Source organism: Sinohyriopsis cumingii, unplaced genomic scaffold (assembly GCF_028554795.1).
Source record: "Sinohyriopsis cumingii isolate HCF-2022 unplaced genomic scaffold, ASM2855479v2 utg000810l, whole genome shotgun sequence".
NCBI lineage: Eukaryota > Metazoa > Mollusca > Bivalvia > Unionida > Unionidae > Sinohyriopsis > Sinohyriopsis cumingii.
Window position 1 is genome coordinate 717,034 of NW_028315933.1, and position 18,958 is coordinate 735,991.

At 34.9% G+C, this 18,958-nt stretch overlaps 1 protein-coding gene across 5 annotated transcripts in view; it reads left to right on the plus strand.

The window, feature by feature from the left end:
- LOC149773225 (GRB2-associated-binding protein 1-like) overlaps positions 1-18,958 on the plus strand; it is a 144,667-nt gene that overhangs the window by 48,201 nt on the left and 77,508 nt on the right. For 4 of the 5 annotated variants that reach the window (XM_089946626.1, XM_089946627.1, XM_089946629.1 and 1 more), the window contains exon 2: positions 3,149-3,178. The exons of the other annotated variant lie outside the window; for it this stretch is intronic. In XM_089946626.1, the coding sequence (XP_089802752.1) occupies positions 3,149-3,178 (30 nt within the window). The remainder of the gene's footprint in view (positions 1-3,148; positions 3,179-18,958) is intronic. 5 annotated transcript variants of the gene reach the window in all.

The following is an 18,958-nucleotide window of genomic DNA, read 5'->3' on the forward strand; positions in this document are numbered from 1 at the left end:
AATATGCAATTTTGCTGCATGCAAATCATTCCGGAACAAGCCTGCATATACTTTAGACACATACCGGTAATTGGTAACAGATATATCAAGCGCGAAATTCAAAATGGCCACAGGACAGATGGTTGTGCTTTTCCAGGTGGATTTACAAGTCACCAAACATATGGTTTGCTCAGGAAATATAATCTACATGTCACCAAAAGAACCCTTCAACCAACGGTAGCTGCACAGCCACGAGAAATACCGGTAAGTATATAAAATATACATTGATGTGTGCAGCCAAATTTAGATGCAGATAATTGCAGCTTTTAATGAATATCAAAAATCAATATCATCACTGGTGAAGGGCTGATTTATCGGCCTAGAGTACTGTATTTTGTGAGATATTCGCTTTTCTTGTTGTTGACATTTCTGGTAGCAGAGATCAACCAGACAAGGTATTATCTTGTAATCATTAGATTTTTGGCTGCTCGCTAGTAATTAATATATTTGCATAGACTGACATTTATATTTGGATGGTAAATAAAATTCCTCTTCACTTCACCAAGAATTAAATCCTTCAGAACACTCACATTTTCTGTAGTATTCCGTGTCATCAGACCAAAACACCTGTGTCTCAATCTTCCATTGACCCTTTGTTAAATTTCTGACGCATGCTTGGGAGTCAGTATCACTCCACTACCACAAATGTAAAAAAAGCAAAAGACCATCTTGTTGGTGTTTTCAGAAGGCAGGGAGGAACAGTAACTACAATCCAACAAACAACAGCCAATTCCTTTTTCACAAATTTACCCAGATAAAATAGTTTTTCTGAAATTCAAAGAAAACATTATCTTTGAAGCACCGATTGTTATGAAAACACACTTAGCAAATGGAAGAAAATAATCAGCCTCAATTATGATTACAATTAGTTGATGTTGCCACCACAATAAGAAACAGACATTTGTTTGGTTCTCCAAAGCTTCCCTTTAGCGGTGACTTCAATAACACATGCACCCTTCATCAAAGAAAGCCGACTACAATCATCAATAAAAATAAAGAACTTTTCATCAAAGGAAGTCAGTACCAAACTTAAATAAAAGCAGTGGAATCAGATGGATTTTTTTTATTATTTTCCAACGTGACTGGAACGTGTTTTCTGTGCCATAAAAGTTTCATTTTTGCAGGGAATAGGTTACTGGATAAGAATGCTACCACTGGCAGCTTAAAACGCAAACTAACTTTACCGACATGGGATGTACTGAAAAGTAAATGTGCTTCATCATCCGTTATGTGATTGTGCTATGTTTTTCCACTGAATTCAGACCTATATGACCAGTGACAAAATTTTTGAATATTTTAAATGTGTGTGTGTGCATATTTTCTATGGAATTAGTTGTAGATTCAATGTATGTAATGAGATTTGTGGGTGAGTACACGGTGTTGATACTCTATTCATGCTATACATTAGACATGTATATATATATATATAAACAGTATGCACATATATGTACCAATCTGCTTTTCTCTAAATAAAGTAAAATATCATATATGCCTTCTCTGTTTTCACTACAGATGTGTTTCTCATTTAATATGCATCAATTTAACATGGTAACTGTGCCAATGAAGCACATATTTTACCATCTGCATTTATTACCTACACACACACACACACACACACCCAGTTGCAAATTTTTTGGGGTACATGCATCATTTTCTTCAGCAAACTGACCTGGTTGCTTATAACATGGTTTGGTCTATAACACGGTCGAGTTCTATGGCTGGGAACTAATTGCTGTTATAGCAGGGTACTAACGTGTTATAGCAGGGTCACGTTGTACCAACAGATAGGGTGATATGTATACCAATAGACAGGGTGTGATATATACCAATAGATAGGGTGTGAAACTTATCACTTGTCATGTTAGAGAGTTATTTTAATGTCAAAGACCTCTTCATGGTAGTTCTCAAATGTCATCATGCAGATAGTTTTACTTTTTAGGATTTTTTGTGAACGTATACATTCCGCTATCACCGCCTCTTTTAGAAAACAAGTTTTCTTGAATTTTACTTCTCTCTCTCAAATATGTTTAAAGGTGTTGATAGTGCGGACTAAATTTTCTTCCATTATGTTTCATGATAAGGTTTTTCAGCTCCCTCAAATGTATATTAAAAGTCTCGTCATCATGGATACATACGGTAAATCATGGTTATCATTAAAATCCCTTCAGCAAATTTAACTGTCATTAAGATTTGGTGTGTGTTCCAAATTCAGGTAAGTGGCATGCTTGCAATCTGGGGCATGTGGGACATAAAACAGGTGTTAACACAAGGTGCGTGAAATGTTATACATTTAAAAGACTAAGCACATCAAGCACAGAAGTATGATCAAAATTGTGATCTAACTAATTAAAGTGCAAATTTGTTTAAAACTTTTTATCATCTTGACAAGCTGTATTGTACATGGAATATAGAATCTGCCTTCTTATTCTTATTATCAGTGAATGCCAGCTAAATTACAGTCTTCTTTCCCAGCTGAGACATCTATTTTTTCAGTTATTTGAAAGATCATTTTTGCACAGTGGTGAATGGCAAGACCAAGGTATTATTTTGTTTCAGCCTACTGTTTGTTATTCAAGATAAGAATTTGGTACAATACAGTACACTGACAGTTTATAAGCTTTTATCAGATTTTGTTCCAACATACTTTTATCTATTTTCGTTTATCCTATAGGGCCCACCCTGCCCCTTTTGAATAGAGCATCAGTTATATGTGCTAATTTAAGAAATTTCTGTAGTTAAATAACTTTGAACAGTTTATACCGGTAGTATTAAAAGCAAAGAATTCTTCACATCTTAATTTTATTTATTTCAGGGAATATAGTTCTTTTACTTATCAATCTCCAGGGATTAGATTTTGGATCGAAGATAAGATTGATATCTATCTTTGAACAAATTAATATTCCCCATTGCTAAATTGGTACCAGAATTTTGGTTTGAAATATATTAATCAGATGATTGGCAAGATTGAAGTTGAATTTTATCCAATCAGATTGCTAATGCCCTGAGTCAGTTTATATTTATTGTTGTCATACTTTTTGTTATGCTTCTTTGGTAAATATTCCTTGCATAGACTCAAATATCTCTTCTCTTCTTTTTTTTTGATTGACAGCTGTCAAATGGGGACATGGCCAACACTTCAGTAAGTTTAGCTTCTTTCTTCACCTGCATCGTGGTGTTTGTTTTTCCATATTTATTATTCATTTCTTGTGCATTTTTCCAATTCTTTAAATCCTTACATTTTTTTTAGCATCATGTAAGAAGGAATGAAATTTCATGTTGTAAACTCCCCTCATTATCATGGTCACACAGGGCTTGACCTTCTTGAGCACTAGGCTTGTCAAAGCCTCTGTGCCACTACCATTGCCATGACTACCTGATAACCAGTGTCATCATTGTAATGACTGTTTTCATCATCACCATCAAAATGACATATCATCATCCTCATTAAGGCACGTCATATCTGGTCATAATAGTTATCATTTAACCTAACAATGCACATTTTCATCATCAGTCTAATTATGAACCTGTTTTAAAATCATGTAACTTTTAAGCTTGAGTTTGAGACTGAGTTTTTACAACCAGTCACTTTTTAGTGACTAGGTGTAGAAACTTGGTCTTATACTTAACACTGTTTTATAATTTGCAGACATGTTTGAACTATGTACCAATTCACAGATTCATGATAGTATAACACTAGAAACATGCAATTTAAATGTCAGAATCAGAATTGTAAAATTTTGGTTATCAGGAACCTCACAGAATTTATGAATTCAGAATGAAAATAATTAGCACTGGAAGTGAATTGTTAACTTTACATACCCTGTACATCTCCATGTATATGATGAAAGTGGTTTTAGCTATAACGAAATTGTAGATTATTTTAGATTCTTACAATGGTGTTGCATATTTAGTAATATTCAGCAAAGAACATACAACAAACTTTTTAGAACTTTTCACAGCTGGTACACATAACACTTCAGAAAATGTTTCAGTTTATGTGTACATATATAATAACATATTAACTGATGTTTCTTGTAGAAGAAGTTAGTTTTTGTTGATCTGATATTGATGTATCCAGTATAATTGCTTCTAAAATAGAGGAAAAATCAGATGTCACAGCAGTTGACAATGTCATAGACTTGATGATTTGGAATAGATTTTGCATGCATTTTCGTAAACATAATTTTCAGAGGTTTTACATTGCATGTGGTGGCAACTGAGAAAAGATTTTTTCTTTTTTTCTTTCTTTATTTCTTTCTTTGTTTCTTTTATGTGTTTAAGCAAGAATCAGGGTTTTCAGTAAGAACTGGCAGATGGCAGAAATATGAAGTACATTAAAGGCATGGTTCAGGTTTCAGAAACTTGAAATGTTTCATTCAAATCAACCAGATTTCTTTGGTTCAAAAGATACTTTCCCGGCTTCTGTTTGTATCTGGTGAAAACCCTAGAGTATAGTATATGTGAATATGTTTATTTGGTTAGTATTTTATAATTTATTTTTGTTGCTTGTTGCTCAGTTATCAAGTTCAGACGAATGATTCAATGAAAAGTGATGAGTTTTCTTCATGAATGGAGTCAATGGTCTTTGCTTACTAATTCTACAAGATTTTAAAATAATTTTTTAAAACCTATAGAGTGGGATAGTATGGTAAATCATTTCATTACTTGGATTATATTTGCATCTATAAAAAAAAATACAATTTTGGGTCACTTCATTAAACCATCAACTGCCACCTTACTGTTAACCATGTTCGCAATATCTGATGGCATGCAAGCATCTGTATTTCACACAAACCCTCCTCAGACTTCAGACAATTTGTCCAATACATTTGGTATGGTGGCTTTTAATGACACTTTCAATACATTATTGTCTATATCATGTTGACAAAGTGTGAGCTATTTACAGAGCCTTTCCAAACCCAGGTATTGAAACTGCGATGCTTGGATTACAAGTCTAATGTTCTACCAGCTGAGCTACCAAAATTCCCAAGATTTTGAATCTTTAAACATTCACTTAAAACCTTTTTGTAAAGGATTCCCAAGAAACATGAACGATGAGCTCAATGGGTTATTGTAAACAGAAATCAATGCCTGAAAATCAATGAAAGAGATTTGTAAATATTTACATTTATAGCCAGGTATCCTTAATGTAAAGGAAAGTTCTATAGACTGGTTTTCCTGTCATTTGGATAGTCAGCAGAGCATAGATGCCCAAATTGGTCTTGAATTGTCACCAGTCGTTTTATGGAATGGCTGCAGGAAAATGGGTTGGGTGGATTTCGGCAGGAATATATGAAAAAATAGAGGGGTGGGCAGTTGTTTTGTAACTTACGATATTTTTTTAAAATTTGATGATAATATTCAGTATATAATTATGCCTTTTCATGAATAGAACTTTTAATAAATAAATAAGTTAGATGTAGTTGTTGTTTTGGGGTTTAACACTGTTTTTCAGCACTTGGTAGGTCATATATGGCAGTCGGTATGTCTGGTGGAGGAGGAAACTGAAAATATCCCAGGAAGAACTTCCAACCCACTGGAAGCTGCTGGCAGGCTTTCTCACATATCCACTCTGGCTGAGCCTGAGACTCAAAAACTCACAACAACAGAGGTGAGATGTTGGTGATCTGTAAAGGTGAATGCCTTAGACCACTCAGCCACCAGCTGCCACCAAGGCAAATGTAAATGGATACAGTTTTGAGGAGGAAAAACAAAATGCTACAGGTCCTGGCCATGTAGACCATGATCCACAGAGCAAAATTAGTAAAGTTTATAATTGAACTCTGCCTTTGATACTGTTTAAGTAATGACCTGAACTGTATTTATGAACAACACTGAGTGTTCTTTTTTTATTTTTTGATCTTATTTTTTTAACTATTAAAAAAACTATGCAAATAAAAAGTTTTTTTAGTTAAAATGAAATAAGATTGGTGTTGCTAACATTGTGCATAATTTGTTATGTTTGCTAAAAAGTTACTGAAAAACCTGTCCATTAATATAACCAGAATCATATCACTATACCCTTAGAAATATACGAGACTGCTCTGGTGGCCTAGTGCTTAGAGCATCCCCAGATGTGGGAGGTCACGGGTTCAAACCCCAGCTGAGTCATACCAAAGATTTTTAAAAATGGTACTAAAGCTGCCTCACTTGGTGTTCAGCACTAACTCCATGCAGTTGGTAGTCATAACTATTCAACTAAAACCCCTTCCATCAACAATGATAAATATATTAGTGTTCTATCACATGACCTCTTTATATATAATAGTTTCATGGTTTTAAAAAATATTCAAGCTTATGTTATCACACAGTATCATTCCATTGTGGTACTAGGCTTTTATTAAAACACATTAATATGAAACAGAAAAACATGTAAACTATCAAAGAAAATGGATGCCTAAATGCACATTGCTCAAATCTATGTGGCATAACATAATGCATTGGTAAATCAAGGTCTATGTTATTTCTTTTACAACATAGACCTTGATCTGTCACCAGCCATTCAATGTGTAGCTAGCTGTTCACTGGGTGTTAATTACTGTTCAAGTTGTCTTCAACTTCAGTCTGCATAAACCCAAATCTTCTGTCGCATCATGCACCGACAGATCTGGATCTGTGCAATATGTTAGGAGTAATCAGTAGAACAAGCAGCAAAGACCCTGATCTGCCTGTACATGATGTGACAGCAGTTTATGTTGCTTGCAGCTGGAATAAACTTGTAACATGTATGTATGGTATTATAAGGTTAAATATGGTAAATGTAAAAGCTTACAAAAGTATTAATGTCATTCAAATCGCTTAGGATTATGTTGGTGTTGCATCACAATACCAAATATTTCATGCTTATGCTTATTATATGTTGGATTTTTTAAATGAGGAAGTATAATCAAGTACCTTGGTATTGTTAAGGTGTTATATTCCTCGTCACACTTCACTGACCTCGATACATCTTGGTATGCAGAGAGGCATATGATGTTTAAATTACTTGAATGTCATTGTGAGTCTTGATTGCCCCTAAAAAGGATTTTGAAAGGAGATCAAAAGTCATTTACAGCTGTAACATCTGTCTTGAAGGTGTCTGCAGTCAACAAAGGTAGGGATTTTTAGCTTGAAAGTGACACCCTGTCTGGTCCCTTTGGTGTTTCTGTTGACACTAAAGAGCTAAAAGGAGGAGGTTGATGAGTGGGATTAAATCATTCATCCTTAAAGAAAGAACGCTTATATATTTGTCATTTGTGTTGAATTTGTGAGACAAAGTTAGTGAGTGCTTTTGTTGATTTGTCAGTTGAACTCGAATGAATCAGGATAACTAAAATATTTTGCATTATTTATGAAGAATTGGATTAAAATACCTTTTATGTCAGGTAAGTAAATGTTTAGGTAAGATATCTTTAATGTTATTTTAATTTCCTCATGATTTTTCATAATTTGTAACCAAAGGACAAGTTGGCATTGACCTTAAAATGGTAATCATTTTATAAAGTTAGTGAAACAAAAATGAAGACCATTGGATTCACTTAAATGTTTACAAGATAAAGTATCACAAAGCACTCATATAAAGGACCCTCAAGAATTATAAATTGTCTTTCATAGACAGGTGCCCTTCATATATGCAAACTTGAAAACAGGTTTATAAATAATGTGAACAGGCGTCCGCTAAGGCAGGTTTTAGTGTATATATTTAAGACAAACAGCTTCAAGCTTTCAATTGTTTTTTTGAAGAACTTATTTTACAGTATACAGTATGAAAAAGTATCAATTTCATCAGCTATTAGTTAAGGAATCCTGCCCCTCCTCCGTAAAAATGAGTGAATACATGAAAATTGGGCTGTTATGTGAATATGAGCATAGCAAAACCTTAACTTTACTTTTTCATATTCACAAAGCTGTACAGTGGTGGACATGTTGTTTTCTGTGTTCATGTAAATGTTTCAGCTGTTTGTTTACATGCAGTTTTGATGAATGTTGTTGTTGTCCTTGTAGGGTTTAATGCCATTTTTCAGCACAGGATAGGCTATACATGGCAGCCAGTATTAATGATGGAGGAAGAACTTGGGAAAACCCCAGAAAGAACCACCAACCCAGGAGAAGCTACTGGCAAGCTTTCTCACATGCCCACATTGACTGAATCCAAGACTCGAACCCATGCAGACAGAGGTGAGATGGCAGTGATCTGTAACAGTGAGTGCTTTAGACAACTCAGCCACTCAGGGCCCATTTATGCATGTGACATGGTGCCATTGTCATTAACACATGATTGCTGCAGCTGTACCAATAATAAAGATAAACAACTGTAATGTCTCATGTAGTTGTAATGCACACACACACACACACACACACAGTGCAATGCCATTAACATATATACTGGCTTATAAAGTGAGTTCACCTGCAAACTGCATGGACCACTGATCTGCCAGTGCATTATGGCAGATCTGGGTCTGTGCAGTTTGATATGAATAATAAGCAAAACAGACATTGTAGACCCTGATCTATAGGAGCATTATGCTACAGTAGATCAGGATCTTTGTTGTTTGTAGTTTGACCCAACTTATAAGCTAGTGTATGCGACGGTATCATAACATGATCGCTGCAGCTGTGTCAGTAATGAAAGTAAAGAACTGTAAAGTATTTTCATTATTGTTTCACTGAGATGCTGTGAAATCAGTCTGTGTTATTAATCAAACATTAATAAGGGCTCTTCTCTCCATTGACAGATATTGTACATGAATTTGAGTTGTTTCATAACCTGGTCATTTTGTAACTGGGATGTTTCGTTAATTGGGTGCTTCATTACCTTTTATTTTACAAAGGCAACTACTTGTGGTTATGGTGTTAAACTACCATTTTTGATACACAAAAGGAAATAGAGGAATTTTATACCTTTGGTTAAATATTAGGCAAACGCTGAGGAGTCTGCCAGTATTGAATGTGATGCTTTTACCCAACTCAGAATGTGGATGTCTTCTTAGTAATCATCATAATTTAGAAAAATACACCTAAGATTAATAAATAATTATGTTACAGATATGTATTTCGATTTAAATAACGTTTGTGATTACTTTTAAAAAAATATCCTTTTAAAATCTGATTAAAGAAAATGACCAATAAATAGATTTGTAATTTATTTGATTAGTTTAAATAAACAGTTACAAGAGCTTTCATCCAGAATTATATAGTAGGATACATTTATTGTTCTAAAAAATGGTCAAAAGAAAAAAAAAGAAAAACTTTTTATTTCTTTTAATTATTAAACATTACATTTTGAAACAATAAATAATTAAAAAGACAATTTATTTAAGAAACTGTATACTTTAATTCTAAAACATTAAATTTGAAAAAATATATATATATATTGAAACAAAAGATATTTAATAATGGTAATAATAATTGCAAAATTATGTCCTTGTTGGAAACAGTGACACTAAACTTTCAAATAATGTTTTTTGAAGCAGGAAAAATGGAATGATTACACCACCCTGGAACCTCATTTTTCTAATGAAAAATCTTAATGTAATCTATATCACAATCAACAAGTTGGTTGGAGCTGGATTGGATCCATAGATAAGTGCACACACCCGCAAATAAGAACATGGAGACGAGCTGTTTTTTTAGGGTACTGGTCCCAGAATGACAAATGCGGACTTGGATGTAGCTAGTACATGCACTCTTGTACCTTTTCAACTTACCGTCTGGCACAAACTTTACTTGAAGAGGCAGCAATGGTGATTCCCAGTGCAAAAGCAGGCATGTAAAGTAAAACACTGGGTTCCTGATGACTGCTTGTGTTTTCAGGTTCTTATGCCAGCCATCAACATCATTGTTGGTGCAGATGGAACGCATGAACATACAGCTTGGTACTGTTCACAGAGGATTGATAATCCAGTTCTTTTGGACATGCTGCATTATCCTTTGCAAGTTTTCTGGTGCTACTTGCTAATGCAAAAGTGATTTGTTCATCAGGAAGAAAAGGTAGAGCCATAAATTTTGCACAGGAACTTGTTGGCACTGACTTCGAGTTCTATGCCACTTGAAGACCAAACTATTGAATTTTGCTGTAAACAGACCAAGTCTAATGGAAGGCACAACTGTGGACTGGTACATCTGGAAAACAAATGATGCAGGGCAAACTGCATACCCTGTTCGAAGTCACTAACAAACTGCTAACTATTCAGTGTTGAAGGAGGTTGATGATAAACTGGAAGACTGGAAGTTAGTCTTCCTTATGTCAACAAGTCACGTTGACAAAAGCAATGGAACTTGCTTTGTCTTGGAACTACTTTGCAGAAAGCAAGTTTTGGAAAGATAAGGGCAAAATGTTTTTTAAACTGCTTTAAATGTACTGTTAATATACCAATACTTTGCTTTTTCACAGAGATGAAACTGTTGGTCCATTGTTATTACATATATATTATTATTATCACAGTCATGCAGTCTTAATTGTTAGATTATGTCTAGTTGTCGGCATGAGAAAAACCAGATCAGCCATTCTGATACAAACTTCATCTTAAAGTCATACACCGAATTTTATATTTTTTTATCCACTGAAATGTGCATGAATGGCATTTGTGAATGAAATGTCTTTAACAAGTCATTCATTTTCACTACTATCACTGTTAATAATGTAAGTTCTTCTATGCATGGGGACTGCAGACCCATATATGTGATTTACAGCTGTTGTGTATTTGCCAAATTTGTATCATGGAAGATTTCACCAGATGAATAAGGAAAGTTTCTACCTGAAGCTCATTTGATCGTGTATGAACTGTTTCAGGTGGGACATCATGAGACGGTCTAATGGAAACCTGGCATGGCAATGCTAGAGTAATTTTTTTTAAATTATTTACAGCCAAATTTGACAGATTGTTACAACTTGATAATATAGATATGCTGCAGAGAATAATACTCATTTCTTTTTGTATGTCGAATGAAGTTTTGCATAGTAATCACGCTGGCTCAGTTTTGACCAGGAAGCCTCCAGGTTAAACTAGTTCCAACCTTATTTGTGAGTATGATAATATGGAATCAGAAAGCGACAGTATTGTTTTCTTACTTTTGGGATTTGAAAGTAAAATTTGGCTTATTCTGTGGTAGAAAATTGATAGGTATATAAGTAAATGAAAAGTTGCTCATTTTCTTTGGACATTTGCTGGTAGTGATGCTTCAGTCTTTATTTGTGGTGAAATCTGAGTAGCAACAATGAAATCTGCTACAGATTGGTGATTATAAGGTTGACCACCTGGCAGAAACCAGTCACCAACCTGACTTGCTGGACAGCAGAAGTTTTTTCCATGTACACTACAGCATCTTCTTGTAGTTATTTTCTTCTCCCACAGTATAGAAATACCCCATCATTGGCATAAAGCTTGCATGTACTGTGTGTTAGTTTCCAGCCCTACAACCTTGTACGTCATTGGGGCCTTGTGATCAATATCATCCATAGGATATTCAGAGGAACTGTTTGTCAGAATGCCATATTTCAAATGATGTTTTTTTAATTTAATTTCACATATTCCTTGGAAATACTTCAATTTGAACATAGACTATAATTACGACTTAATTTCTCTTTCTCAAAAACTGTATTTTATCATTTAAATCTGATTGATTGCTTATTAAATACTTCTCTTGCTGCCAATAACAGTGTGTACATTTGCTTTGTAAATACTTTTCCTGCTGCCTAATGCCTTGTACACTTGCTTTGTAAATGCTTTTCCTGCTGCCTTATGGCTTGTACATTTGCTTTGTAAATACTTTTCCTGATGCCTTATGGCTTGTAGATTTGCTTTGTAAATACTTTTCCTGATGCCTTATGGCTTGTACATTTGCTTTGTAAATACTTTTCCTGATGCCTAATGCCTTGTACACTTGCTTTGTAAATGCTTTTCCTGATGCCTTATGGCTTGTAGATTTGCTTTGTAAATACTTTTCCTGATGCCTAACAGCCTGTATATTTGCTTTATGAATACTTTCTTGCTGCCTAACAGCATATATATTTGCTTTGTAAATACTTTTCCTGCTGCCTAACAGCCTATATATTTGCTTTGTAAATACTTTTCCTGCTGCCTAACAGCCTATATATTTGCTTTGTAAGTACTTTTCTTGCTGCCTTACAGTCTATATATTAGTTTTGTAATATTTTTCCTGCTGCCTAACAGCCTATATATTTGCTTTGTAAATACTTTTCCTGCTGCCGAACAGTCTATATATTTGTGTTATAAAATACTTTCCTTGCTGCCTAACGGCTTGTACATTTGCTTTGTAAATACATTATCTGCTGCCTAACAGCTGGTACAGTTGCTTTCTTAGTAAGTTCTTGATGCCAAAACTGCCTATATATTTACTTTTTAAATACTTTTCTTGCTGCTGAACTGCCTATATATTTGCTTTGTAAACACTTTTGCTGCCTAACAGCCTTTACATTTGCTTTGTAAATACATTTCTTGCTGCCTCACAGCTGATTCATTTGCTTTGTAAGTATTTTTCTTGCTGCCTAACAGCTGATACATTTTACTAGTATATATAATACAGTTGTTGACATCAGTGGAAAAACCAAAATACTTCAAAAGGAATGGTAGTCATCTAAATGACAAGCAGCAGTTTAAGTTGTTCTATTCTTATCATATATGGCATGAACGATGTGTAAAAGCTTGTGATTTTATGAACTAATACATATGTATGCATACTTATTTTAAAATCTATTTTAGATTTGGGCCCCAAGTGGCCGAGTGGTGTAAAGCGCTCTCCATTACAGATCATTGCCATCTCACCTGTCTGTGAGGGTTCGAGTCTCCAATTCAGCCAATGTGGGTATATGAGAAAGTTTGCCAGTAGCTTCTCGTGGGTCGGTGGTTCTTTCCGGGGGTGTTTTCCCGGGTTCTTCCTCCACCATTAATACTGGCCGCCATCTATAGCCTATCGTGTGCTGAAAAATGGCATTAAATCCTACAACAACAACAACAACATATTTTAGATTCGTTAGATATTTTGCTTATTGATAAAACATTTGATTTCTTTATCATTTTGTAAGTATAAGATTTTGCAATTGATTTCTATTAATTTTACCAAATATTAATGGAAAACACAGCAGAATGTGTAGAAATGCCAGATACCAAATATCCCAGTTATGAAACATCCAGGTTATGAAACATGCAAGTTACAAAACTACCTGTGCCCCTGTGTGAAAAACATGGAAAAATCACTGTGTGGTTAGGCAGGGTAGTTTTAGTAAGAGATGTGCAAACTTAAATAAACAACCACTGAAATACTTTTTTGTCTTCAAATAATCAAGTCTTTGCTTGTCTTGTGTGTCACTTCTTTTCTTTTAAATATAGGGGTAAATTAACTCACAATGTGTGCATGTGCGTCAGTGTGTGTGTGTCTGTGCCTGTGTGTCTGTGCTTTCCAGTTTGGGATGTCGGCATTCTCCAGTATGTATTTTTAAATTAAGCAGATCCCCAATTGATGTACAGAACTTAGAGTAGATAGTAACTCTTTACCTTTCATGTGTATCTGTCAATTAACATTAAGCTATCCAATTAGTAAAATTTGTGTTTATTAGGACCTTCAGATGGTGACTTGTAAAATATCAGTACCTTTTGTCGAGAAATCCATTTACATGCTTGACCAATAAAATTTAGTCTTTTTTTTTAAATTATTTTACAATATGCATGGAATACTTTTATTTCACTTGTAATAGTGGTATGTGACCTTTTGGTTGAAGGTAACACTTGTCTAATATTTACCATATGTACTCACTTATAAGACAAGTCACTACAAACTGCACAGAACTAGATCTACCATCACATAATGCACCAGCAGATCTGGGTCTGTGCAGTTTGTTAGGAGTAATCAGTAGAACAAACAGCATAGACCCTGACTGGCAGGCACCTTATGCTACCGCAAAGCAGGATGTTTGTTTTTTGCAGTTTGACTCTGCTTATAAGCAAGTACAGATGGTACTATCCAGTGTAAACAACTACTTAGGCTCTATGTGTTTGTTTTCAGTTTAAACTACAGGTATTTATTTTTACTGTGGAATTTGTGTGTTCATGTGTGAAGTGTAAACTTGACAGATTATGTTAGTGAGTATGACCATGCAAGGTAGGGTGTTATTTACAATGGCAATGAAGTTAGAGGCAGATCAGTAATGTATTATTTTACTTTGGTAACAAATATATAGCATTGGAAGGAAGTGGTTGCTCAACAGGTCTGACTGTATTTTTCTGTTGTTTTGTTTTATTTATGGGAGGGGTGTACATGTGATTTATACTTGGCACAGTGTAGTAAGTCACCAATCAACAGTGGGGTGAGTAACCATGACCAGACATAAGATGATGGGTGGGTCATAGTGAGAAACTGGATTTAGAGCTTCATCAAGCAAGTGACATACTCAGGAAACTGACAAGGAAGTCCTAATTGTGTCTAATTTTGCAACAGGTTGTGTCACCATCTTTAAATAATGCCATTATGATGAAGATTATTATTATTATTATTATTATTATTATTATTATTATTATTATTATTATTATTAAGATTTCTTCCATTTAAGACATTGATTATGAAAAGATGAAATGGTTGGAGCCTGCCTTATGTGGTAGGAGTGTATGCCTTATATGGGAATAATGTTCCATATCAGTTAACATTAAAAGCTCTTTTTAAACAATTCCTTCTTGGGCTTTGATATAATGTAATTTTCACTTCTTACAAATCTTGCTGTACATTTGGAGTACCATCAGCATGTCCTTGTCGAAAGATACTGTGTGGGTAGACAGGATTGGCTTTTCTGGACAAGTTACAAACTTGGCCTTTGGAAAGATATTCTTTATATATTGGTAAAAGTTTATATAATTTATTCCATCCTGTCCATACACTGGTCAAGAATAAATGGGATGCCCTCTTTTGGAGTCTTAAATGTTTTGTTATGTTTAAATTAGATGTATTACCCTAAATTTTATTACAATAGTAAAACTTTTATTAAAGATTACCCTATATTTAAAAGGACCGACTTTTCTGATTCTCTTGAGTAACCAAATTATACATATGAGACTTATTTAATGAGATTAGACCTGGTTAGATTGTTGCATACAAAAAGACCTAGAATTTTATCATGAGAGTTCACACTCAGGTTAACATTGTCAGAAAGAACTTGAAGTTTGTCACTATCTAGCTTTGCCCTGTTTTGTTTTGTTCTAACTGGTAGGGCTTCTGTTTCCTTCTATTAAATTTATAATATTGCTGTTTTCATTGGATCTTATTTAAAGTCTGTTAAGAGTTTCTTGCAAGTCATTTTCAAGTTCACCTTTGCTTTTAGCTGACTCCCATGAAGTAGTGTCCTCTGGATAGAGGTCAGTAGAAGAAATTGAATGGACTACAAAATAAAAAGCTTTATGAAAACCTTAATAGTGCCAACCATTTCTCTATTATCTAATGCTTCTTGCCATTTATCAATCATAGCTAAAAGTGTTTTTGTACAAAGCTAGATGGATTATCTTGATTAAGATTAAAAGTTTTCAAAGAGTTCATAAAAGAATCATGTATGTGTACATGTTTTTCTGGTGAATTTTAAAGACATGAGAGGATAGAGAGGGGTATGTGGTTATTTGCATCATCTTTTGTTCCTGGTCTATGGAAATTTATTAAACCTAATACTGTGATTGCAAATAAAAGCTGTACTCTCTACTATAGCAGGTTAGTGGAATTAATTAGCCTTGGTCCAGTCATATCAACTTCTATGGCTTTGACAGTTGAGTGTCAATCCCTTTGAGGGACTTGTTTTTCTCTGGAACAGCTAAAGTTGTTGTTGTAGGTTTAACGCCATTTTTCAGCACATGAGAGGCTATACATGGCAGCCAGTATAAATGGTTGAGGAAGAACCCAGAGAAAACCCTGGAAAGAACCAACAACCCACAAGAAGCTACTGGCAACCTTTCTCACATACCCACATTGGCCAAAATTGAGACTCGAACCCATGCAGACAGAGGTGAGATGGAAATGATCAGTAACAGTGAGTGCTTTAGACCACTGAACCACTCAGGCCCCTAGGAACAGCTAGAGAAGCTATGATAGCAAAGTTGTATCCAGAGTATATTTTGGAATAATTCTGTGTCCGAAATTGCATTACCACATTCAGCTTAATGTGATATTTAGAGTCATTAGAAACCACTCCAGAGACCTTAGTGGTTAGAGTTTTCACCTCGGATGCAGGAGGTTGTGGTTTTGAACGTCTGCCAAGTCATACCAAAGACTTATAAAAATGTTACTAACAGCTGCCTCACTTGGCACTCAGCATTAAGAGGTTAGTGCTAGGTCTGTTTGGACTGGTGTCTGGATGGGACATGATGCTACATGTCTACAAGTCAACTCCAAGGCAGATACTCTAAACAGTTAGGCAGGCCCCGATTGGCCGAGTGGTCTAAAGCACTCTCCATCAAGGATCACTGCCATTTCACCTCTTTCTGCGTGGGTTCAAGTCTTGGATTCAGCTATGTGGGTATGTGAGAGACAGCACAGATCTGTATCCCAGCGTCTCCCAACCACCAGTGTCCCATGCCCCACCTTCAACCACTTGTGTGCGTCGGAATTTGGACCAGAGCTACATGCGCGTCCACCGCCAATGAGATCGCACAACCTGTCTTCCTTGGCTTGAAAGACTACCAAAATATATATATAGATATGTTGTTGTTGTTATTGTTGGGTTTAACGCCATTTTTCAGCACACGATAGGCTATGCATGGCGGCCAGTATTAATGGTGGAAGAAGAACCCTGGAAAACCTCAGGAAGAACCACCGACCCAGGAGAAGCTACTGGCAGTCTTTCTCACATACCCACATTGGCTGAATCCTAGACATGAACCCATGCAGATATATAGATGTGTGTGTGTGTTTATATATATATATATATATATATATATATATATATATATATATATATATATATATATATATATATATATATATATATATATATATATATATATGAAAATCGTCATTTAGCTCTGAAGTGCATGGGATTTTTGGAAGCATGAAGTCATTTATGACCACATACAACATGCAGTACATATACATTGGTTTTTAAATTGCTGTGTCCTTATGTAGATGCTTTTGAAGTATTATTAGCCAGAGGTGACTCCATCCAGTCTAGATTATTTGACTTAAAATGCTCACCCATCTGTCAAGAACAATTCTGCAAAAAAGGTTTTTCCAGGTTGATGACATGAAAATTAATAACAAGAATACCTGTAAGATGATAATACAGGAGTCCTCGTTCTCAGAATAGAGGTGAAAATGCAGAATACACACTCCTATTACAATCTGTGTAGATCAGCAGAAGAAGAAGAAGAAGAAAAATTGTTATCATGCTTACATATTTGTTTGTATAAAAGATGTTCCTACCATACATACTCGCTTATAAGTCGTCCAAATGCAAACTGCACAGACCCAGATCTGCCATCGCATAAAATGCCAGCAGGTCTGTATCTTTGCAGTTTGTTAGGAGTAATCTAAGAGAAACAACATAGACCCTGATATACAGGTACATTATGCTATGTAGATCAGGATCTTTGTTGTTTGCAGCTTGTCTCAACTTGTAAGCAAGTAAATTAGCTAAGTGTGAACAGTATATCAGAGTTAACAATGTTAACTCAGAATATAGGTGAATATATAAAACACATTCATGTTGACTCTATTTAGAACTAATATAAATCATTAGAAGAAAAAAAGAACAAAACATTTGCAAACCATTTCCTGAAAATATGGGCTTATATGATTCTCATTGATGCCAAGGACTTTAACACAAATAAGGGGTTTTATATACTCTTGTGTGTTGCCCCAGAAATTGGGAAAAGTTGTCCCCAGTTTGTCACTTTGAAACTTGAGATCCCCTCCCTATAATCATGTATTGATTTGAAGGACAAAGTCAGACATATCCAATACAGATCCTCAACAGGGTTCAGATTTGAACTAATATTTTGTCTAGTACCATATATACTCACTTATAACATGAACTCAACTGCAGACTGCACAGATCCAGATCTACCATTGCATAATATGCTGACAGATCTGGGTCTGTGCACTTTATTAGGAATAATCAGCAGAACAGACAACTTAAACCTTGATCTACATACACATTATGCTATTTGCAATTGGAGTTGACCTATCAGCAAGTATATATGGTATGTATTTAACGATACAGAGACTCTTCGGGTACATTACTCAGATATATATGGTAAAAGGATTTAATGTAATCCTAGAAAAAGAATGAGACATCAAATAGATTATAGACTTGTGGCCAAACTATGATAGGAATTTATTGACATACAAGTATTCTCTTGATTGTCCTTGAATATTACAGTGATCACTTGACACTTCTTAAAGGGAACCGAAATTTGATAACCCTGGTAAGTCAGTGCTAAGATCTCATAACTTTCAGATTGGCATTTGGAAATGGCCATTTTAAGCTTCAGAACGTGGAAACGTTTTTCATTTTTGTTTTATTGGGTAATGGTGTAAGGTGTATATATATATATATATATATATATATATATATATATATATATATATATATATATATATATATATATATATATATATTTGGCAAATAGTATTAATTGAGAATCCTCAGATAATGTAAGTGCATGCTTAGTCTCTGCCTTTGTAATCCATTGCTACATGCGTTCGTTTTCTTTGTGCCCCACAAAGCTACATTAAAAATCCAAATCATGTGTGCACACACACACACACACACAATTTTGGGAGGCTGTTTGATGAAGGTGAGGGTGAGTGGATGACAACAAAGTTTCTGGAGCTTAGATGTGGCTCCCCCACCCCTAGCTAGCTAGCTCACCTGCAGGCTCCAGTATATAGAAGAAGAAAAAAAAACATGCACTCTTCTGCATGTCATAAGTGGCAGCTTCAGAAATAGAAG